The sequence below is a fragment of the Eschrichtius robustus genome, chromosome 6 (genome assembly GCF_028021215.1).
Source record: "Eschrichtius robustus isolate mEscRob2 chromosome 6, mEscRob2.pri, whole genome shotgun sequence".
Taxonomy (NCBI): Eukaryota; Metazoa; Chordata; class Mammalia; order Artiodactyla; family Eschrichtiidae; genus Eschrichtius; species Eschrichtius robustus.
This window is the reverse complement of record NC_090829.1, coordinates 47,638,423-47,664,215: the sequence shown is the minus strand read 5'-3', so window position 1 is coordinate 47,664,215 and position 25,793 is coordinate 47,638,423. Positions and strand designations below refer to the sequence as shown.

Sequence of the window (25,793 nt, the reverse complement as noted above, 5' to 3'; positions counted from 1 at the left end):
AGGTAAATTATTTGCCCTTTTGTGCTGTTATTAATAGTGCCATTTATTTTGCCTCTGTTGACATTGACTCAGATAGCTTGGGTATAAGGAATGAATGTTCAAATGGAATTTTTAGTCATTTTTATCTCAGTAAGTCAGTTAAATTAGATTCAACCAATATTTCTCAAGTACTTACCAGCATCAAACAATGTTCTAGTTGCAAAGCATGAAGGACAGGGCTGCAGGGAGGAGAATTTTATATATATATGTGTGTGTACACATTTATGTATATGACATGGTCCCCTCTCTCAAGGAATCAAGGAATTCATCATCACAAAAGAGAAGATAGATATTTTCAAACAACTGTAACACAGTTGACTAAGTGTTCTGACATAGTGATTCTCAAACCTTAATGTATGTTAAATTACATATTAAACTTCAGATTCTGATTCAGTGAGTCTGAGCGGGACATAGATTTCATATTTTTAGCAAGTTTTCAGGTGATGGTGATACTGCTGATATATGGATCACACTGAAAAGCAAAGCTCCAGCATAGATGTAAGCTGGGAGTTATAAGAGCACCCAGAAGACGTGAGGTTTTTTTGCTGTGGTTAGTTAAGGAAGAAAACATCGTCTCAAGAGGATAAACAATTTGCTCTTGGAGTGATGTCAACATCATGGTAGCATGAGATGCTCTGTTTATCTCTCTCCTTCAGTCCACAACTAGTAAAACATACATAACTCAGCAAAGCTTCCTCTGTCCAACACACTAGGATGCCAGAGAGTTCCACGCATCTGTACATCTGGAGGTGAGTGGACTGGAACACAAAGAAGAGGCAGAACTGTTGGAACAGCGGGGGTGGTACCCATGATCCCAGCCTGCTGGCCATGGCAGGTGATCCCACAGCCCCAGAGAACCCAGTAGCAGAGCAGATAACTCCAGAATCCCAACTGCAGTGGCACCCATGGCCACAGGGGACCAGGCAGCAGTGCTGGCGGCAAGGGCCCACAACCATGGTCCCTCCATCCATGGTGGGTGCCTGTGATTCTGGCCTCCCCCTACCTGTGGCAGTGGCATCCTTGAACCTGACAACCCCAGATGCAGCAGGGGTGCTCATGACCCATGCTACTTTCCCCACAATCCGGGTGACCTTGGATGCGGTGGGGTGCCCACTACCCTGGTGCCCCCAGTGGCAATGCTAGCAGCAGCAGTGACACTGGCACAGCAAGGCATCAGCAACCCCAGAAACCCAAGCAGTGACAACTTGGATACTGAGGACACCTCTGACAGAGGCAGTGGAGGGTGGAAAGTGCCCATTCTCAAACATAGCCAGAGGCAGCTCAGGTAAGAGAAACCAAAAACTTGTGCTGTGGTGTCACCTACTGAAAAACAAAAGAAAGGCTTCTAATATATACCAACTTGTTTAACTGTTAGAATCAAAGCTAAAAAGCTTTATCTAAATAAGACAGGTGTTTGCTACTTCAAATGCGCTGGCGGAGGAACAACTCCTCAAGCACCATGAAAAACCACGATAATACAGTATCACAAAAAGAAAATGACAATTCTCTAGAAATAGAACTTAAAGTCATAGGATAATGCAATCTAACTGATAGAGAATTCAAAATAGCTGTCATGAGGAAACTCAGTGAGTTACAAGAAAACTCAGACAGACCATTCAAATGAGCCCAGGAATAAAATTAATGAACAGAGGGAATACTTCAGCAAAACTGAAACTCTGAAAAACAGAACAAACAGAAAATCTAGAGCTGAAGAACTCAATAAATGAGATGAAGAAGGCATTAGAAAGCACTGGAAATAGAGACCATATGGAAAAAAGAATTAGTGAACTCAAAGATATAAATATAGAAGTGATTCAGGTAGAAGAGGAGAGAGAACTAAGATCTTTTAAAAATGAAGAAATTCTTTGAGAACTATCCAACTCCATTAGGAAAGGCAGCATAAGGATAATGGCTATCCTAGAAGAAGAGAGGGAGAAGGGGGCAGAGAGTTTATTTAAAGAAATAATAGCTGGGAACCTCCCAAATCTGAAGGATCTGGAGATACCAGTCCAGGAAATTAAGAGAACACATTATTATCTCAGTGCAAAAAGACCTTCTCTAAGACACATTATATTAGAACTGTCAAAAGGCAATGATAAAGAATTTTTAAGGCAACCAGGAGAAAAAAGATAGTAACTTACAAAGGAACCCCCATCAGGCTATCAGCAGAAACTCTACATGCCAGAAGAGAGTGGAATGATATTCTCAAAATATTGAAAGATAAAAACTGTCAGCCAAGAATACTCTACCCAGCAAAGTTATTTTTCAGATATGAAGGAGAAATAAAGCATTTACCAGACAAACAAAAGCTGAGGAAGTTCATCACCATTAGACCTGCCTTACCAAAAATGTTGAACAGGGCTCTTCTACCTAAAATCAGAAGGCAAAAGTACACAAAACTTTGAGTAAAATGATAAATAGAATCAGAAAATTACAACTCTGTTTCAGATTAGGTTGTTAAACAATTATAGCATAGAGGTTAAAGGGGAAAAAGCAGTAAAAATAAGTATAGACACTTCAATTTGGTTACAAACTCACAACATAAAAATGGATAATTTGAGACAACAAAAACATATAAAGGGGAAGAGGACAAGAATGGAACTTGAATAGGCAAATGAAGATAATGCTATCAGCAGAAAAAGGACTATTTTATCTATGAGACTTTTATATAAACCTCATGGTAACCACAAAACATAAATCTAGAGCAGAGGCATAAAATATAAAACAAGAGGAAACTGTGAAAAACATTGTAGAAAACTACCAAAGTAAAGTGGCAGACAGAAACACAGGAAAAAGAAACAATGGAGATATAGAGCAACCAGAAAACAAGATAAAATGGCAGTACTAAGTCCTATGCTGTCAATAATCATCCTAAATGTGAATAGATTGAACTCACCAGTCAAAAGACACAGAGTGGCTGGATGGATTAAAAAACGAGAACCAACTCCATGTTGCCTCAGGAGACTCAGCTCTAAAAGCAGACGTAAGCTTAAAGTAAAGGGATGGGAGATGATATTCTAAGAAAATGGTAGCCACAGGAAAGTGATTGTAAACATACTCATATCAGTTAAAATAAACCTCAAGCTAAAGTAACAAGAGACAAATAGACATTATATAATGATAAAGGGAACAATTTATCAAGAATATATAACATTTGTTAATATATTTGCACCTAACATAGGAGCACCAAAATATATAAAGCAATTATTAACAGACCTAAAGGGAGGAATTGACAGCAACACAAAAATAGTTAATAGTAGGGAACTTTAACACCTTGCTTACATCAGTGAATAGATCATCCCAGTCAGAAAGTCAACAAGGAAACAGCAACCTTAAATGAAACATTAGACCAGACAAATTTGATAAATTTGTACAGAACATTCCATCCAAATTCAGCAGAGTACACATTCTTCTCAAATGCACATGGAACTTTCTCAAGAATAGACCATATCTTTTGGCACAAAACAAATATCAATAAATTTAAGATGATTGAAATCATATCAAGCACCTTTTCTGATGACAGTGGTATGAAAATAGAAATTAATTGTAAGAAGAAAGCTGGAAAAGTCACAAATGTATGAAGACTAAACAGCTTGCCAATGAACAACTGTTGGGTCAATGAAGAAGTCAAAGGAGAAATTAAAAAAATACCTGAAGACAAATAAAAATGAAAATACAACCTACCAAAATCTATGGGATGCAGCAAAAGTGGTACTATGAGAGGAGTTTGTAGCATTACAGGCCTAACTCGAGAAACAAAAAACCTCTCAAACATTCTAACCTTACATCTAAAGGAACTAGAAAAAGAAGAACAAATGAAGCCCAAAGTCAGTAGAAGAAAGGAAATAATAAAAATCAGAGTGGAAATGAAATAGAGACTTTAGGCAATAGAAAAGATCAATTAAACAGAGCTCATTCTTTGAAAAGATACAGTTGACACACTTTTAGCTAGATTCACTAAGGAAGAGAGGAGGTTCAGATAAATAAAATTAGAAACAAAAGACTAAAAATTACAATGGCTACTACAGAAATACAAAGGATCATAAGAGAATGTTACAAATAGATATACACCAACAATAGGACAACCTAGCAGAAATGGACAAATTCTTAGAATCAAACAATCTTCCAAGACTGAATCATGAAAAAATAGAAAATCTGAATAGACCAATCACTAGTAAGGAGATTGTAACAGTAATCACAAACCCTCCAAAAAGCAAAAGTCCAGGGATAGACAGCTTCATGAGTGAATTCTACCAAACATTCAAAGAAGGTTTAATACCTATCCTTCTCAAACTCTTCCAAAAATTTGAAGAGATGGGAATGTTTATTTTACAAGACCATTACCTTGTTACCAAAAACCAAACAAGGACAGCACAAAAAAATGAAATTACAGGCCAATATCTCTGATGAACATAGATGCAAAAATTCACAACAAAATATTAGCAAACCAGATATAATACATTTAAAGGATCATGCACAATGATCAGGTGGAATTTATTCCAGGGATGCAAAAATGATTCAACATTCACAAATCAATCAACATGATACACCACATTAACAAAATGAAAGAGAAAATCAAATAATCATCTCAAAAGATGCAGAAAAAGGACTTGACAATATTCAACACCCATTTATGATAAAAACTCTCAATAGAATGTGTATACAGGTAATATACTTCAAAGTAATAAAGGCCATATATGACAGATTGACAGCTAACATCATACTCAATGATGAAAACCTGAAAGCTATCCCTCTAAGATCAGGAACAAGACAAGGATGCCCACTCTTACTACTCTTATTTAATATAGTATTGGAAGTCCTAGCCAGAGCAATTAGGTAAGAAAAAGAAATAAAAAGCATCTAAATTGGAAAGGAAGAAGTTAAACTGTCACTATTTGTGGATGACATGATTTTATTTACAGAAAACCATAAAGACTTCACTGAAAAGCTATTAGAATAATAAACAAAAACCATAAATTTGCAATCAATATAAAAAAGGTTGTGTTTCTATACACTAGCAACAAATTAGAAGAGAGAGATATTAAGGAAACAATTCATTTACCACTGCAGTAAAAAAATAAAATATCTAGGAATAAATTTAACCAAGGAGATGAAAGACCTGTGCATGAAAACTATTAACAATATTGCTGAAAGAAATTGAAGAAGACACAAACAAATGGAAAGATATTCTGCGATCATTGGAAGAATTAACATTGTTAAAAATAATATATGGGTGATATATTTTTCACATACGTAGGAACTTCTAAGTATTATAAAATAGCATGTTATAGTATAGTGGTGAATTTCTAATCTTAACGATTCTGTTAAATTTTACACCTCTTAGTTAGGGGATAGATGGCTTAAGTTTGTTGTATAATTCTACTCTTATAGAATACTTTTAACGTTGTTGCTCAAAAGTTTTGTTTTTTCAAAGTTCATGTAGCCCTCCAATTCCCCTCTCTCCTGCAATATGTAGGTGAGATGAGTGAAAGGAGTATCTCTATTCCTCCCCTCAATGTGCTAGTGCTTGGTCAAACGTGAAAATAAATAAGCACAATAAATGTAATTAAAAACAAGAACTCAACAATCTAATCTCTGCACAAGCAGTTGTATATATTAATGTTATATATGAAAGTTGTTAAGAGAGTAAATCCTAAGAGTTCTTATCATAAGGAAAATTTTTTTTCCTATTTCTTTAATTTTGTATCTATATGAGATAATGGATGTTCACTAAACTTATTGTGGTAAACATTTCACGATGTATGTAGTTTTGTTTTGTTAAATGGAAGGAACAATGTTCATATCCATTATTAGAGATACAATTTCATAATTTTAAGTTTCAGAAAGTCAAAAGTAAAACACATTTTCTGTGTTAACATAATTCGGTAGGGAAAAGGGATTAGGCTGGAAGAAGGAAGACCTTGATTCTAACTCAGGCCGCAGCGTTTTGTATCCACTTGGCTTTGACCTAAGCTTTATGAGCTAGGGTTTTCTTGTCTAAGTAATAGGTATCACAATTCTGTTCACTTTCCTTGTAAAATTCTTTTGAGAATGAGAAAAATAGAGTATACATATATACTCTAACAACCAAGAAGAGTAATATTTAAATGTAAGATGTCGTGGGAAAAAAAAAAATTCACATTTATTGGCATTTTATTTATGTTGAATTAATGGAATCTTAAGACATTTAGATATAGCATTCCAATTTATCAGTTATTCATGATATTTATCTTATTTTTTAGCACTAAATTTATTTGTTTGTTTTTATTTTTGGCTGTGTTGGGTCCTTGTTGCTGAGCGCGGGCTTTCTCTAGTTGTGGTGAGCAGGGGTTACTCTTCCTTGTGGTGCGTGGGCTTCTCATTGTCGTGGCTTCTCTTGTTGCAGAGCACGGGCTCTAGGTGCTTAGGCTTCAGTAGTTGTGGCACGTGGGCTCAGTAGTTGTGGCTTGCAGGCTCTTGAGCGCAGGCTCAGTAGTTGTGGTGCACGGGCTTAGTTGCTCCGCGACATGTGGGATCTTCCCGGGCCAGGGCTCGAACCCGTGTCCCTTGCATTGGCAGACAGATTCTTAACCACTGTGCCACCAGGGAAGCCCACTAAATTTAACTTAAGAATAAAATCATTTTTTTGGCCATTTAAGGGTCTCTTAATATGCTACCTAAAACTGTTATAAAAATTACTGAATCATTGATAGCAAGATTCATTTTAGGACAGAAATAATCTTTGTTCTGTGCTATTTAAATATGTATATATATATATTTGAATGATAATTCTATCTTGATAATTTTATATAAAATACTATTGTTTTTTGATATTTTTTAAAATATAAAATATAAACTAGAAATTTTAACCACCTTTGAAGTCAATAGTACTTTATTCTAGGGAATTTAAAATCAAATTGGTTAAATTGGATTACTTTGCTTAAAAAAATATTTGTTAAAATGCAGATGTTTCTGGAAAAATGAAACATTACCATTGGCTTAATTTCCTTTTTTTCCTTGATAAATCAAGTTTATTCAGGTTTAATTTATGAACAATAAAATCACACATTATTTCTGTGTCCACATTGTTTAAAAATTGTGGTAAAATACAAAAAATGTTAACATTACCACCTTAACCATTTTTAAGTTCAGCAATGATAAGTATGTTCACATTGTTGTGTAAAATGCACTCCTTTGAAGTGTGCAGCTTGATTAGTTCTGAAAATACATTTCAATACACTTGTGTAACCTTCAGTATAAATAAATACACAGTATTTCTATCACTCCCCAAATATTCCTTTGTACCTCTTTATAATCTCCACTAACCCCAAACCAAGTAACGTCCTCAAGAAGACAACAGGTGCTGGCAAGGATGTGGTGGAAAGGGAACCCTTGTGCACTGTTGGTGGGGATGTAAATTGGTGTAGCCACTATGGAAAATAATATGGAGTTTCCTCAAGAAATTAAAAATAGATCTACCATACGATTCAGCAGTTCCAGTTCTGGATATATAGCCAAAGGAAATTAAAACAGGATTTTGAAGAGATAGATACACTCCTATAGAGCATCATTCACAATATCTAAGATATGGAAACAACCTAAATGCCCATCAATGGGTGAATGGATGAAAAAGATGTGGATCATTCAGCCATGAGAAAGGAGGATATCCTTTTGCCATTTGTGACAACATGGATCGATCTTGAACACATTATGCTAAGTGAGATATGTCAGACAGAGAAAGACAAATACTGTATGATATCCCTTATATGTGGAATCCAGAAAGTCAAACTCATAAAAAACAGCAAAATGGTGTTTACAGGGGATGGGGCCATGAAGGGATAAGACTGATGTTGTTTAAGGGTACACACTTACAACAAGTAGTAAATAAGCCATGGAGATCTAATGCACAGTATAATGAATATAGACAACAATTTTGTATTATAAATATGAATTTCTTTTAAAAATAAGGACTGCTTAGGTCTGTAAAGGCTTTTTGATGATCTTTGGGAAAATTTGGAGCAGATGCCATAGGTTTGTATATGGACAGCAATATGTGTGCATGGGTCATTTTAGTCATTTTTCATAGATAAATTTATTAATTCAGTGTGAAGTAACACTAGTTAATTTGATGTTCACTGATTTATTCCAGAATCAGATTGCAGTGAATCTTAATAGATTTACTAAAGATCATAACTGGAAAGTAGTCTTAGCTATTTAAATAGGTAGCTAGATGAAAATTTTAAAATAGGCACATTTTCATGGGAGAGTATAAAATAATCATTTCTGATCCCTGCTGAAGTTTTCCTCTATCTTGAGAACATTTGCTAAGAAGTAAGACCTATTACTTGTGTTCCTAATGTCAGGTTTTCAGAGAGTCTCTGAAGTGCCTGCATCTTCCCTCTGGAGTTTGTTTGGTTCAAGCTCAGATGGGATCCAGAATCCTGCAAGGTCTCCTTGGGCAAACCAGGCTTATTGCCTATAGGAAGTCCTTTAGAAAATAGGGCCTTCCTTGAAAAGGCTTTTTGAATTCTTGTTTCCCAGTTATTTATTTTAATTCTGTGATTCTCCCTCTCCCATCCCCAACACCTTATTTTTATGTTATTTTGCCATATGCTATTTGCCAGGCACTGTGGTAGCCACACAAAGATTGAAGAAGACATGGTGTTTTTCTTCTGTGAACTTTTATGGTGTAGACAGACATCAAAAGATGATATAAAATCAATACTGTGTGGACTGGTAGGGATCTCCTCAGGGTAGGAAGAGGGTGCAGAGAATGGGTGCCTCATGCATCTGTGGGAGGGCGGCAGGGAGAGGTGCCTGGACCCATGGGAGTAACTTGGGGTGAATCTAGAAGGAGAGGTAGGAGTGTGCCCGGCAAAGAAGATAATAGAGGAGGGAGGGCCTTCCTGGTAAGTGACACTCATGAGCAAAGGCATGGCGAAAAGAACAACTGGGAGTTTGCTAGGGCACTTCTGGATGTGCACTTTTGAGTAGTTAATACTTTCTAAAAATGTTTTATCACCAACAAAATACTCATTACTGCTTATTCAGGCTCCCTCTAGATTATATTTAGTTCTTTAGCCATGATGTGTGCAAAATAGCACACCTACCTATTTAGTGTCGATATAGTGGAAAGGCTAGGAGTCATTAGAATTGTACACACCTGGGGTCACTTCCCAGCTCTGCCACCCACTCACCATGTGACCAAGGGCAAGTTACTTAAACCCTCAAAACTTTCCTTTCTTTATCCCTAAAACAATGATAAAAATAGTTATGCTTTAGAGTTGAGTATTAAATAACATGTTTTTAAGATACTTAGGATAGTATGAGCTGAAACTAGCCCTTCAGTAGATGGCAGCTGTCACTATTATATGGTTGATGTAAATGGCAATTTGTATTTTTAAATATTAAATAAAATGCATTGAAGTTTATTAGTCATAGAATAATGAAAACATGATTTAATATATCTAAATTACTTAGGCTGACATATTAGGCTATTTATTCCTATTTTGTTTATTTATAGGCAAAATCTCAAATATTATCCAATGTATTGGATGTTGCCCATCAGCTTATAAAGAAAGTTAATCCAGATGAACCCAAAGGGGAGAATTGTTCTACAAAAGGGATTAGTAAAAGTCAGCATAAAACCAAATCTCTTCTTCTTCAGGGGAGCAGCTCTGAGGTAAGCTGAGGAAAATATAGTAGACATTTTCTGTCATACATGATCATGGAAACTGTCATTCATATACTCAACTAGAGCTGTAGAGTTTTGGAGATTATTTGATCACATTGTTGGTTAATATGAATTTGTTTTTTTATTAATCAGAAACACTTTCACTGTAAAAATCCTTTTAAAGAGATTGCTTTGATTTCACTGGCTACTAGTTTTTTGATGAATGATCCTTTGATCATATTGCTTTCCAGGCATTTTCACCACATCAGGAAATGAATATTTGGGAGAAATATAAAAAAAAACCACAATGCAATATAACAATTTTATATTAATCAGGATCTCAGAGAGGCTAGAAATACAAAACCTTGCCAAGTGTTTTAGGTGACAGGCAATTTCACAGTTATTTAAAATCAGATTTATACCAAATTGTGTGGTCATTCAGATTGATTACTGATCCTATGATGTACTAGATAAGCTTTCATCAGCTCATGTTTGTGTTTTAATAATAGACTTGTTGTATTGATTCTTTAGCAAGAAAGAAACTTCCTCAAATTTTGATCCTTGTAATTAATAATCCTCATTCTTTTAGATGCCACTCGCCTTTTCACTGTAGTTCAGAAATAGTAGCTTGGCCAGGGTCACACAGCTTGTTACTTTGTGACAGAATCAGGCTTGAACTTCAGTCCTGTGAGTTCCTAACCCTTGCTCAGAGAACATAAAAGGAAACATGCTCTATGGTAGTAGGACCTCTTTACAGCAGAGAAACTATACTTGAATTGTCCAAGAAGGTTGGCGGTTTGGCATGAATTTCACTAATAGACCTGCCAAGGGTGCTTGTGAATAATCACTGAATGAGTTACAGTCTTATTAGAATAATAATGTACTGAGGACCGACTATGTGCCAGACACCATCCTACATATTTTACGTGTATTATCTCTTTTTACCCTTTTAAATTTTTTTCTTTTTTTTCAGATGAGAAAATAGTGGCAAAGTAGTTTTTTTAAATTGCCCAAGATATCATTGATAGTGGAACTTCAATTTGAACCCAGGCCTTATGACCCCATATTACCTGCTTTTAACCATTACCCAGAGGCTGTGGTTTTAAAGGTTTCTCCTTCATGCCTGCCATTTTATCTAATTTATCCTACCAATAAAAATAGTGATAAATCAACAGCTAACATTTATTAAACACTGTATGCTAGGCTTAATCCTTTAATTGCTTTATCTTATCCAATAATCACAATAGCCATATAAGTTTTACATTAATATTATCTCACTTAACAGATGAGAAAGCCAGAGAGGATTTAAGTAACTAGCTCTACTAGAAAGCTATGGAGCTACTCTTTTGCCTGCTCTTTTAATCCCTAAGATAAATGCTGCCTCTTGTTCCCATCGGTAACTGTGTATGCTGTATAGACCCTCCACCCCGGTCTTAACGTAAAGCCATTAATTCAGTGGTTTCATCCAGGAATGCCCATTAGAATCAACTGGAGAAACATTAGAGAAACACACATGACTGAGTTTAGCATCTCTCTGGGTGGGTCCAGACGTGTGGTTTTAACACCTGCTCAGTCATTCTGGTGAGTAGTCCTGGTTGGGCATGCCTGCTGTCGACCCTCAGGTGTGCACCTGTACACAGTGCACACACTAAAGAGGTACCCCCCTCATATGCTTCGTACTACTCTGTGCTGAGGAGCAGAGGTTCTCCAGCTGCAATAAGCATCAGAATCACTGGGTAAGTTTGTAAAAAATGTGCATTCCTGGCCTGCCACTCAAACTTCGATTTTCTTTTACATCTAGGTTGGGCCCAGGAATCTGATTTTTAATTGGCTTACCAAGCAATTTGAATGCCTGGAAGAGTCAAAATGGTGCTAAAGCCTGATATCTGTCTTAGGACTTTTCTTATGGATTCAAGCCAGTGGATATCCTTGGAAATGGGTGCAGTTCATGAAAGAACTTTCATTTTAGAGACTGAAACCTGGGTTTGAAATCCTGACTCTGGTTTTCTAGCTTTGTAACATCGGGTAGTTTACTTTAACCTTTTGATCCTCTGTTTCGTTTTCTGGACAGTGGGGATATTAAAACATATTTTGTGGGGTATCGTGTAGCCTAGAGGGGTAATTGATGCACAGCATTGGATTCCATGTGCTTCTTCAAATTTCCTAGCCCCTGTAGAATCGGGCAGCGTCCTGATGGGCTCTGAGTGGAAGTGACATATGACAGTTCTGAGCTGAAACATTTAAGAGCCAATGTACTATCCTCTGGCTTTTCCCTTTCCTGCCACCGCTGTGTGGAAGCCAAGTATTCCATAGGCATAGCTGTAAAATGTGAATGTCTTATGTCTCTGATTCATTGCTTGGAAAGGAGCTGCCCTGGAAAGCTGCTAGAATCACCAGAATACTTAACTCCTTTTGTATTAAGCACTGAGTTTTCAGTGCATCTTCATGAGTGCAGCATACATATACACACGCATTCACATATTGCTTACTGAATACCTGTAAATACCTTCCCACATACTTCTAAGACTCAGTATTTCCAAACAAAATTCATCATGTCTTCTCCAAAACCTATGGATGTTACTGTTGGTGGCAGCCTCTCTTCTAGCTTTCCAAGCCAGCAGGAACATTTATTTTCTATAGTCATTTCTCTTTCTCCTTTGCATGTCCAATCAGTTACCACATCTCATCTTAAAACCGTCTGAAAACTCTTGAATATTTGGTCACTTCTATTCTTATTGCTATTCCAAATACTGAAATTAGCTTTTGCTTAAAGTGCAAAAGGTCTATAAAGTGAAAAGTGCATTTTCTTCTCTCCCCTTCTAGAAGTTAATAATTATTCTACTTTTGTATGTAGGTATTTCTTAACACAAATACTAGTGTGTTGCCTACTGCTCTGCAAACATGCTTTTTACACTTAACAGTAGTTTTGTTATCCATATAAGTGTATTCCACAGCCTTCTCATTCTATATAGTGGTTGTAAAATATTCCATTTATTGGCTATAAAATAACTTTTAAACTATGTTTTCTCTGATCAACATTTATACTGTTTTAATCTTTTGCCAGTATAAACTATAGTATAAAAAATAATTTTGAAAAATATTGTTTTGCATATATATGAGTATATCCATATGATAAAATTCTTAGGTGAAGAGGGTTATGCATTTGTAATGTTGATAGATATTGAGAAATAGATGTAAATTTTAATTGGTTTCCTTGCATCCAAACTCACTGTTCTCCAATTTCTTTCTCTCCCACACTACTGTGTGGGACTCTTCAGTAGCTACTGGGTGGGACTCTTCAGTAGGTTTGCATTTCCAATATGTTTAAGTGTAATTTTCTCTGGATGGCAGGCAGGATCCTTTACAATCTGCCCCTACTTGTCTTTCCACCCTTTATATTTTCTCATATCCCACTTTTTGCTATAGCAACACAACTGCATACAGTTCCATACCACTGTGTTCTTTAACTCCATGCCTTAACATATATACCATTCTCTCACTCCGGAATACTGCCCCTGCCACTTTTTGTCCATAGGATTCTTGTTTATCTGAGTTAAATTCCTGCTCTTTGCTCCTATTTCTATTTCTGTGTTTCTGTGTCAACCACTAGCATAGAGTCTGTAGGTTCCAGATGCTTTTTGTTTATACTGAATTTTATATATGCACATATTTAACGATTTTCACTCAGTTGTCCTCTGACAATCTGCCTGGTTTTTCTGCAATTAAGGGCTGAACATAGAGGATTCTACTGTTGTATCTAGAAGATACACAATGGAGATTTAGCAATTTCATCAGTGTGGGTAATCCACATTTGATAATTCAGCATTGGTGCGGGACTTATTTTGCTTTAGATTCCTAATTTGGCTGTTTTCTCTGATTCACTGGATAACTGCCAAATCCTACCTTTATTTTCTTCTGTGTGTTCACAGTGGATCTATATTTTGTACGGAATTCATCCTTTCCCCCCATCATTACATTGAGAAGCAGGCAGTTTTTCATATGCATTCATTAATTTGTGCATTCATTCAGGTAACTTTTAACGAGCACCTACTTTGTGCCAGGCACTACTCTTGGCACTGAGGAAACAGACAACATTCCTGATCCCATTACATTCTAATGGGGAGAGACCAGCAATAAACAAACATGTAGAGTAAATTCACATGGAGATAAGTTATTGAGAGAAAAATAAAGCAGATAAGAGATTGGAAAGTGGGGGAGAAAGGGGCTTTGTTTTTAGGGTCATCAGTAGTGTCATCACCTATTCTCTGAGTAGGTGACATTTGAGCCAAGACCAGATTAAATGAGTGGAATGGCTGTGTGAAGATATGAAAAGGGACCATTCCAGGCATTCGATATAGCTTGCGCAAGGCCCTCGAGTGGAATATGCTTGATGGGTTCCTAGAACTGAAAGAAGATAAGTTTAGCTGGAGCAGGGTGAATGAAGGGGAGAATTAAAGGAAGTGAAGTGAAAGGCAGAGGGGTACAAAGTTGTGTACAGCCTTATAAGTCCTAATAGGAACTGAGGGTTTCACAGAGAGTCATTGGAGGGTTTGGAGCAGAGAAGTGACATCAGATTTACATGTTAAGAAACTGTTCTTTCTGCTGTGGGGAGGTTGCAGGGAGCAGGAGACTGGAGAAGTAGAATTAGATACAAGGCTATCACTGCTTTCCAGGGAAAACACTGGTGGATAACATAATGATAAACCCTCAGTCCTGTAGGCTCTAGTTTTAGTACTTTCTGAAGAGACCGTTTAAAACTGTCAATAGTTTTAAAGAAATCAGTAAAGCACATAAATAAGTTCAACTTAAAAACATTCTATTCTAAGTTTAAAAATAATGTGTGATTCACAATGCTCAGTAGTTAATGCTACCTGTATTGTAAGATACAGAACATTTAGTAAAGCACACTTAGATACACTGTTAATTGTTTTAGGTAGAACTTTCAACAACAAAAAAAGAAGAATGTGCAAATCCAAGAGATAGGCTCTTGTGTGAAGGGCCATTTGTTGAAGAAGCTTCTGCCCAATCCTTTCAAGAAGTTCTAAATCAGTGGAGAACTGGACATCATGATGACAATGAGAAACAGAAGTTACATGCAGCAAAACCAGGTACTGCTTTGTTTTCTTAAATAAAATGAATGCTTTAAAATAAAGCTGAATTTATTTTATCTCCATTCTCTGTGAATATAAATGCAGTGTTCAGAAACACTGAAACATTGGGATAGTAGTTTGATATAACTCTTCAAAGGAGTAGTCACTCTATGACCATCGGTTTAGTGTTTTAACATTTATAAACCCCAGAATTGGGCATTGGGGATATATTTGCCTTTGTTTCTTACGTAAATTCAGGCTGTCAAATGAATAGAGAATTAGATTCTCTCAGCTCCTCTTCTAGCAGAAAGTTTTGTCAGAACAACTATTCCTTTATTGAATTGTAATTACAACATATAAAACAGGAGGATCTATGAGATGAGAGGAGTAGAGAATTTTCTTATATGTGTCTTGAGAAATATATTTCAGGGACTGCTGTGAAGTTCAGGGGGATAATTAATTTGTCTTTTGTTTTTCTTTCTTTTTGAAGAAATATTTGTTTTTATTTTTCCTTGGTAATTTTCGCACCCATATTCTAAACATTGAAGATCTGGATGACCGAAGTGTATAGTGCCTTTTCTTTGTTTCCCAGTACCTTTTGAGGGAAATCATACCTTTAGAAGTATTCAATTTATAAATTTTATTACTCAGAATCTTGTTGAGGCTTCCAATTGCTTTTCATTAAAAATAAAATATTAGATAATAAACTTAAATCATGTAACTTAGTTGACAGCATTCAATTTTATGATTTTTATTTCATTTTTTTTCCAGTGAAGGAACCCTCCTGATTAGTCCTCTTTTGTAACATAGTGTAATTCCTAATGTCAAGATATCACACACCTTATTCCCAATTAAAATCTGATTTTTTACTAAATAATGTTCTCTCTTTCAAATATTTTTCCTACATTTGTTCATGATATGTTAATTTCGTTAATACTTCCAAGACTTTATTTGTATACCCTGTTTTAGTATGTACATCAATATAACTCTCATTGACTATGTTATTTTATGTGCTCTTTTATTTGTGCTTTCACATTTTGATGTATTTTTTACTTTTTTACTCTGAAAGGGATTAAGTGTTCTATAGAAATACCTTTTTGATTGTCCACTTTGAAGACATAGTATTTAAAAATAATAGAAGAACTGATGTGTTGTAGCTTTCCTCTATAGGCTGAAGATTGTGGATAAAGATGCTTAAATGGAATTGAACTGCCTGATTTCAAAGGAATCATGGAAACCTGGAGTGGTAGAGGCCAGATGTTGGCATATAATTATCAAAGTTATAGTGGAAAAATTACCAAAATAAGGGGCAAGGAAGACTAGTAATTAGATTGTTTCAATTCACAGAGATCTGTGGTACTAATTGGAGTACATAAGAATGAACAAGTTTGTATAGACTCCTGTTTTTCCTATCCGAGTAGAAAATTTCCATCCTGATGCACAGAGACCCAACTTGAGCTACCATATTGGGGATTCAGAGTTTATTATAAAGTTCTCAGCCCTAAGCCAGACCACAAATCTGAAGCCCCTTGAGGTAGAGGCTGGGTCCTTTTGCAGCATTTTGTAGTGTGGTCACAGGGTACACTATGAATCTTCCTCTAAGCTTTCACTACAGAACTTATGGCTATTTACCAGGATAAACATGCACTGAGGAAAGGCAATGCCCAGAACTTCAGAGGGGTTATTAGATTCTGGGTCTGAATTGACAGTTAGAGACCCTGGAGACCCTAAGTACCACCGTAATCCACCAGTCAGTCTTAGAGATTTATGGAAGTGGAGTGATAGATAGACTCTTGTCTTTATTCTGTCTCATAGTGCATTGGGACTGTGGGACCATTATGTGGTTATTTTCCCAGTCTTGACTCTTGGGAACACATATACTCAGTAACAGGAATAATGCCTATATTGATGGTCTGACCTGTGGCATGAAGGTTGTTGTGGTAGTACGTAAGTAGAAGACCCTAGAACTGTCTCCCTTCCTTACCAATGTCCATGCTAATAAAATACCATGCCAGAAGCAATACCTGGGGATTGCAAAGATTAATGCCAACATCAAAGACCTGAAAGATGCAGGAATACTGCTTTTTATTATATTTCCATTTAACTTACTTATTTGGTACAAAAGCCAATGACCTTGGAAAATGACTACAGATTAAACTTGATCCGATGATGATGATACAGGTCACAGTTGCTTTTCTAGATGTAGTGTCTTTGCTGGAGAAAACCAACACATTCTCCATGGTCGGAGGAGGGAGACAGCTATTGACCTAGCCTAGGGGTTGATTTTTCTGTAAAGTGACAGATAGTAAATATTTTAAGCTTTGAGGGCCATTCAGAAGGGCCATACAACTCTGCCACTGTATCATGAAAGACAATATATAAACAAACGAGTGTGACTATTTTCTAATAAAACCTTGTTTATGGATACAAGTTTGAATTTTACATAATTTTCACATGTCACAATATATTATCCTTCTTTTGATTTTTTTCAGCCATTAAAATATGTGGAAACCATTCTTAGCTTGAAAGCCATACAAAAGCAGTGGGCCAGATTTGGCCCAAGGGCTATAGTTTACTGCTCCTTGACATATCAAATGTATTCTTTTCTATTTCTATTAATAAATATAACCAGAGATAGTTTGATAACATATGGCAGAGGTTACAGTATACCCTCACAGTCTTGCTTCAGACCTACATTAACTCTCCAGCTTTCTAGCATTATGTAGTCCCAAAGAACCTTGATTGTCTTGCTATTGCACAGAAGATAATGCTTGCCCATTAGATTGATGGCATGATGCTAAATGGATTTTGTGAACAGGGAGTATCTGTTACAGAATGATTATATTGGACCCTTTCCATCATGGGTAGGGCAGTAATTTGTCTTCATGGGAAAAGCTACATATTTCAGAAAAGGATTTGCCTTCTCTTCCTGTAGTATATCTGCCAGCAGAAGCTTTATTTGTCACTGTGGTGTCTTACACAATGAGTGTCTTAGATCAAGACACTCATTTTATTATGAAAAAGGTATAGGAATAGGCTCATACTCATGGAATTCACTCATCTTACCATGTGCAGCACTATCCAGCTAGCTTGATAGTTTTGTGGAATGGCCTGCTGAAGGTTCAGTATGGGTTCCAGCTGAGAAACAACATCTTGTGAGTTTGGGGTGCTTTTCCTACAAGGGGCTCTATATTACATGAAACTCCGGCAAAACTTCCATTAAACAGGAAGCTGAGACTACCCACTGCCATTTGGGGCTCATCAGCACTGAGTTAATAGTCAGGAAGGGTTACTGTACCGACCATGTTGTTTGAGCACAAGTATGAAGGAACAATTAGATTGTTATCATACAATAAAGAAAAGATAGACTTCATCTGCAAACCATTCAGTGGCATACTTAATTTTTCTGTGTCCAGTAATAATGTTCATTGGAAAAATGTGGCAACCCAATGAAAAGAGGGCTTCTATGGTCTTGAATCTTTTGAGAAGGATTTTAGTCCTCTACCAGGTAAAAGGGGTTGGCAGACAGCAAGGTAAACAGAATGGGTGATGAGAGAAGGAAGCTATGGTAAACAAATCAAGGTAGGCTTCAAAACAAGCTACAAAATGAAGAACCATGGCAGCTATGTTGTATATTGAGTAATTGTTTTTTTTTTTTTTCCTCTCTTTTTCCTGATACCTAATATGACACGTACTACTGGTATCTAACATTTAAATTTAGTTGGGAGTATCACTAAATTGAAATCTCCCTGTGATACATAGTGGCTCTAGAACTTTGTGTTCCCTGTGCTTCAGACATGAGTTAGTTTTGTTTTGTTTTGTTTTGTTTTCAGAGGAAGAGACAGACAGACAAATGGATGCTTAGATGCAAACTAAGTAGACTCTGTCTCTCCAGATCCGTTCTTTCCCATTTCTGCCCTACTCTGTGCCCCTAGAGGTTGATCTTTAGAGGCTGCATCACGTGAACTCCCTTGTTCTCTGGCTTCCGGTTGGGTTTGACCAGTTGGAGACACTAGCAGAACATTGAAGGGTGAGAAGAAAGAGGTAGAGGTATTCACTCTCCCTCTCCTTTATGTGCTGAGATTTTGCAGTTACTGCTTTGTCTGCATATATCATTAGCTCCACTCATATGACCTTTCATCCACAGCCATTGCTTTCCATGACTACTTACAGCACTTGCCTTACTTTGTCCTCTCAAGCCTAGGGTTGGTAACAGCTCTCCACTATTTTTAGTCTCTGAGTGCTTCAACATCACTTGTTCCCTTAACCTTACCATGATTATAAATTAGTCCCTTCATTTGATCTTCTTCAAATTACCCCTTTGAGTTTTTTCTTTCCTGTCAGGACACTGACTGATACAGATAATTAAAAAGGGATTTCTAAGAAGCCAAGGTTCAAGTTGAAGTCTAGAAAACGAGTTGGAGAGTGGAGACAAATTAGAATGTACAGAGGCTCCATGATGAAGAGAGCATATTGTGTTAATGGAACTGAAGGTAGATGTGCGTGGCTGGACCTCAGAGAGCAAGGTTGTAGCACAACAAGCTAGAGAGGAATTACATTTAGTGGCTTGGAAAGACAAGGCTACAAACAAGACAAAGAGTGGCATAGATATAGGAGGAAAGTTGGTAAAGTGTATTATCATAAAAACCCATGGAGGACTGCATTTTTAAGTAAAGAAATGAGGTCAACAGTGTGGTTGCCATGGAGAAATCATTAAGATGAGGACTTCTGTTGATATAATATGTGATTTTATTTTGCCTCAGAGTATTATAAATGTGATTGTTTATGTGCGTGTATATTATATGTATGTGTGTGCAAACATTTTCCTTTCCCTAAGATATTAAGTAGATAAAAAGAACATTTATAAAATTTATATACCTTATGGAGAAAAACAAAACAATAAGAACCTGTTCTCTTCCTCTTCCCTCCCCTCTAAGTGATTATCACTAGCCTGGATTTGTGTTTTTTCATTCCCTTGATCTCCTTGCAGTTTACTGCATGTGTGTATCTCTAAACAATGTATTGTTAAATTTGCATGTATTTAAACATTGTGTAAATGGAAAACTAGTATATGTACTCTTTTCCAACTTGTTTAACTTATTCAACATAATTTACTGAGATTTACCCATAAAGATGTGCATAGTTGTATTTCATTCATTTTCCCTGCTTAAGAGTCTTCTGCTTAAAAGTCTTCTTTATATGATTACACCACTGTTTACCTGTTTAAATGTTGATGTTTGTTTAGGTTGATTCCCATTTGGGGTAGAAAGAGGTAGAGGTACTTACTTTTCCTCTCCTTGATGTGCTGAGATTTTGCAGTGACTGCATTCTCTACTTGTGTTACAGAGCAGCACTTAGATGACCTTTCGTCCACAGCCCTTGCTTTCAATGACTTCTTACAAATTTCTCCAACTTTGTCCTCTCAAGCCTAGGGTTGGTAACAGCTTTCCATTATTTTTAGTTTCTGAGTGCTTCAACATCATTTATTCCCTTAGCCCTACCCAGCAAACACTGCTGTTTTGAATATTCTTGCACAAGTCTCATAGTACACATGTGTACACATTTCTAGGTGTCTATTCCTGAGAGCAGAATAGCTGGGTCATAGGGTGTCTGTGTCTTTAACTACACTAGGTAAACCTGAATTTTTTTACCAAAGTATTTGTGTTAGTTTATACTCCTCTCTGCAGTATATAAATGGTTTGGCTGCTTCCCATTATCGCCAACACTTTAACTGTCAGTTTTAAAAAATTTTTGCTGGTCTGATAGAGATGAAATTGTATATTTCATTTATGTACCTCATTACAAGTGACACTGAGTATGTTTTCCTCTGTTTCTTGGCCATTAGCTTTGAATTTTCAAGTGTTCTAGTTATTTCTGTTATTGATTTCTAACTTGATTACATTTTAGTGAACTGTAAAATTTCATTTCCTTCAGTGTGAAAGGCAAATACTTACAATGGCCTAGAAGGTTCAATGTAATCTGAAGTCTCTATCTCTGTGATCTCACTTCCTATTACTCTCTCCCTGGCTTGTTCTGTTTCAGCCACACTGGCCTCCTGGCTGTTCCGTAAACACCTTGGGCAAATTTACCTTAAGACTTTTAAAAGCATTGTCTATTAAGGAAAATACCCATCATCCCTTCAATATGAACAATGGGACGTCTTACACAACTTCACACAAAGGGTAGCTAGGGAACCGTTAAACAAGGGAGCAAACCAAAACCTCAGTTCCATAGCTTGTGTGGCGTTGTTCAGGGAGACATGACTCATGAATCCATGCGTTCTAGATTTGTTTTCTGTAAGCACTTTGAAACAAAGCTTATCCTGCTGAATGCATTACATAGCTAAAGACTCTCTTTCTAGAAAATATCATTCATCTGTTTGCCAGAAAGTCTAGTTATTAGCATATTCACAAGCAAGTTAACCCAGGCCACCTGCCATCTTTATTTCCTGGGAATGTGCCATTGGTGATGGGAGAAGAGTGAGTCACAGGTCAGCTGCTTCATCTCCTTCCTCCTCATCACCCTTCTAGACTTGGGGGTTATCTCTCAAGCCACAAGTGGCTCTTCTCCATGACCTGGACAGAAAAAAAATTGAGTCCTCATTTTTTTTCTCTTTCAGCTTCCTTGCTGGGAAATATTTTGTTTCCTTATGAAAAGGAGGACTCACAGTGGAGGCCTCTCCTTTTTTCTATGACTTGCTCTTGTCCTTGACTCCTACTCTTTCAGTTCATGCGTTCTGATGGTGGTTCTCAGAACATCCTCCAGTTGCTTTCTTCAACACTGCTCTACACTTCGGGAAGAATACGAGTGGATGACTTACATTCTTTTGGTTTATCTCTATTGCTGGCATTTGGCTGTTTCTAAAAGCTATTTATTAAAGCCTGCAGTATGAGCTTGGGATTATTCTCTAGTTTCAGTCTATAAAAAAAAATTGTTTCCCTCTTTACTACTTCTCTATGTTCTCCCACCTTTTTTCTCCTGTGTGGTCATTATGGAGAGAGGGCTAATATCTAGGAGGGTGGAGAGACTAGTAACTCTGTATTTATGCTGCTTTCTTTCCCAGAAATCTCCATCAGTTTTAAATATCTTTGAATGGTGGTTTTAATTTAGTAGTACTTCAGAAACATCTTAAGCATCTGGAAGTAAGTTGCCATGTAGATATAAATTCATGAGGACAGTTGGTGCCATGAGGACAGAGAGTGCCAAAATGGCACTCTCCTCCAGGTACCATTTTGAGTTATTTATTTTCTGTTTCCCATAATGTGTAAATATTGTTGTCAGTGGCTCTAGCACATACCTTTATGTGTGTGTGCGTTTATAGAATACATAATGAATCTATTTGTATTTATCTTTATCATGTAAAATAATTAGTTGCTTTAAAAAACCTTGTGAATCAAGATTTTTTTCATTTCAAGAAATTATTGAAGAAAACTATCTATACAGTAATAGAATAAATCACCAATATTTAACACTTTTGCATCATTTAAGTCTAGAACTATTGATTATACAGACAAATATCAAAGCATATTTGCCTCAAAAATGGTGAATTCTATATCTTGAGACAAGATGTGATAATTTGTAGACTAGGTTACCTTAATTATGCATATTATGTTTATTTTTATAGACTCATTGGAAGAATGTGAAGTACAAACTAATCTGAGAATTTGGACAGAACCACTTATGATTGAATTTAAAGAAGACAGTCTATCCTACATGGAAAAATTATGGCTTAAAAAACACAGAAGGTATTTTCTGATTTTTTGCATTATAAATAAGAAATGTAAAAGCTATTTACATTCCTTGTGTGACATGCTTTTTTGTAGCAGTGTTATTTATGCACTTCACATTTGCATAAATAATTTTAAAGCAATATTAAATCCCTGTGAAGCTTCTACCGTTCTGATAAGAATTTTAATTCTATTTATATATGTAATGTGTGATTGATTTAGGGTTTGCCTTGAGAAATGGAAATGTGTATGTGGGAAACAAGGCACAAATATGGTATAGAATTTTAAAATAATAGCAAAAATAATGTGATAAATGAAAGCTTACTTTGAAGAGGTAATTTTTGAGGCTGTACTCTTCAGAAACTTTTAAGTTACTTTTAAGTTAAGCAGACCTTTGATTTTATAGTTTTATTAATAGTATTCAAATATATTTTATTCAAAGCCTATATCATTAGATGTAGCATTTCATAAATTGTTTAAAAGTTAAATATCAAACCAAAATGATGACTGAGTACATGTTGGAGTCATTCATAATTTTACCATGATATAAGAACCACATTGGGAGGTATCTTTAAAGGCCATGGGCTCAGTTTGCCCTGTAGCATTGCTACTCACACTTCATTGTGCCTAGGAATCAGGTAGAGACTATGGCAAAATACAGATTCTTCTTCAGTAGGTATGGGTGGAGCCTGAGATTTTGCATTTCTGAATTTTTGACAACTCCCATGTGATACTGCCGTGGATAATGCTAGTCTCTGAACCACATTTTGAGGAGCAGGGTGTTAGAAAACCTGTCTAGAATGTACCTGAGGAGTGGTTTTCGAGCCCTTGCTTCACTTCCAGTCATACAAAACCATCTCCCGAGAAGGCCCCCTCCATCCTTGGAACATTCTGCCTCCTATGATATCTCCTAGTGAGCTGTAATTTTTTCTGACTAGTTGCTAACTTGGTCCTAATTCTACCAATTAAACCAATACTGAGCAAATTGAATTTCTCCTCTTCATGGTATCCCTTCATATTTTTAAAAATCAGCCCTCATGACTTCCTTGAAGCTTCTGTTTGACAGGTTACCATCTGCCCCCACGCCCCTTCAACTGTTTTTCATGGGCAGATTTCTCTTATTTTAATTTTTTTTTTTAATTTTGAAATAAGACATGCAATCAAGAGTTGCAAAACAACATGAAGATTTCCACTTGCCATTCATTCAGCTTTTCTAATGGTAACATCTTATATAATCATAGTGCATGTATCAACACCAAGAAATTAACATTAGTACAGTGTAACTCACTAAACTACACACTTTATTTGGATTTCACCAGTGTTTTTCACTAACGTCATTATTCTGTTTCAGGATTCAACTCAGGATCTCACATTGCAGTTTTGTCCTATCTCCTTATCCATTGCAATTCCTCAGTCTTCCCTTGTCTTCATGACCTGGACATGAGTACTTGCTGGGTATTTCGTAGAATATACTCAGTGTGGGTCTATCTGGTGTTTTTTCATAATTAGATTGAGGTTGTGCATTTTGAGGAAGAATGCCACAGAGAGGATGTACTCTTCTCAGTGCATGATATCACCCGATCATACTATCAGTAGGTCTCATCACGAGGATGTTAACCTTGAACACATGGTTAATGTGGTACTCACCAAGGTTCCCTGCTGCAAAACCACTCTTTTCCTTTCATAATTAACACTGTGGTCTGTTCAAGCTGTCAGAATACCGTAGACTGGGTGGCTTATAAGCAACACACATTTATTTTTCACAGTTCTTAAGGGTGGGAAGTCCAAGATCAAGGTGCCAGCAGACTTGGTGACTGGAGAGACCCAGCTTCCTGGTTCATAGAGGGCTGTCTTCTCACTGTGTCCTCACGGGGCAGAAGGGGCGAGAGGTCTGTCTTGGGGAGAGACTAATCCCATTCATAGGGGTGCTACCCTCTTGACCTAATCACCTCCCAAAGGCTCACCACCTAATACCATCACCTGGGAGGTTAGAATTTCAACATATGCATTTTGTGGGGACACAAACATTCAGAAGAGAGCTTTCTGCTCCTTGCCCTCCACCAGTTTATGTCCTGCTCACATGCAAAATATGTTCATTCTATCCAGTAGCCCCAAAAGTCTTAACTCCTTCCATCATCAACTCAAAATTCTAAAGTCTTAATTCTAAAGTCTTATCTAAGTATCATCTAAATCAAATATGGGTGAAATTCAATGTATGATTCATTCTGAGACAAATTGCTCTCTAACTGTGAACGTATGAAATCAAACATGTTCTGTGCTTCCAAAATACAAAAGTGGGACAGGCATAGGATAGATATTCCCATTCTAAAAGGGAGAAATTGGAAATAAAAAAGAAGTAACAGGTCCTGAGCAAGTCTGAAACCTAACGAGCCAAATGCTATTAGACCTTAAATCTTGAGCGTATCCTCTGCTGTCCGGGCCCACTGGGATAGAAGCCCCACTTCTGGACACCCTGAGGCAGCAGTTCTGCCCCGAGCTTTGCCTGGCAGGGGCTGGGCCCCCAAGGCTCTGGTTGGCTCTGCCCTGTGGCTTTGAGTGGCCCCATTCCTAAGATGGCTCTGAGCTCGGTGACATGCCTGTGACTCCCCTGGGCTTGAATTGTGTGGCTGTTCTAGTCTGGGGTCACAATGGGCTGTTGCTCTAATGGGGGCTCTCTGTGACGGGAGAGATAGCCCTGATGATTTCTGAATTGCCTTCAGGATCATTCTTCCATTGTCTTGGATAATAGGTCATATCTTCTGTTTAGATGGCTAACTGATCTCCCTGTGAGGTGATCCTTTGGCCATATACTTCCTATTCTCTCCTGTATAGGTTGTGTCATACTTTTCAATATAAATGTAAATAGGCTGAGAATGTTGCAAATCTTTAAGTTTTGCTTCTCTTTTGATTAATTCTGTCTTTAATTCATTTCTCTCTTCCTTGCATTCTGTTATGAGCAGTCATGAGAAACCAGGCCTCTCCAACACTTTGCTTAGAAATTGCCTCAGCCATATGTCTAATTTCATTACTCACAAGTTCTACCTTCCATAAAACACTAGGACAGGAATGCAATTCAGCTAAGTTCTTTGCCACTTTATTAGCAAGGATTGCCTTTCCTCCATTGTATGATAACTTATTCCTTACTTCCATCTGATACCTCATCAAAATGGCATTTACCATCCATATTACTACTGACATTCTATTCAGGATTACTTTGGTATTCTTTAAGACTATTGAAGCTTTTTCTACAGTTCTCTCTTTTTTTTGAGCCCTTACCAGAATTGT

General features: G+C 36.8%; 1 protein-coding gene across 7 annotated transcripts in view; it reads left to right on the top strand.

Annotated features, from left to right (window-relative positions):
- The window catches only part of ZBBX (zinc finger B-box domain containing), a 107,533-nt gene that overhangs the window by 46,563 nt on the left and 35,177 nt on the right, over positions 1 to 25,793 (top strand). For all 7 annotated transcript variants that reach the window (XM_068547399.1, XM_068547400.1, XM_068547397.1 and 4 more), the window contains 3 exons: positions 9,542 to 9,700; positions 14,625 to 14,799; positions 22,406 to 22,526. In XM_068547399.1, coding sequence (XP_068403500.1) covers positions 9,542 to 9,700; positions 14,625 to 14,799; positions 22,406 to 22,526 — 455 coding nt within the window. The remainder of the gene's footprint in view (positions 1 to 9,541; positions 9,701 to 14,624; positions 14,800 to 22,405; positions 22,527 to 25,793) is intronic.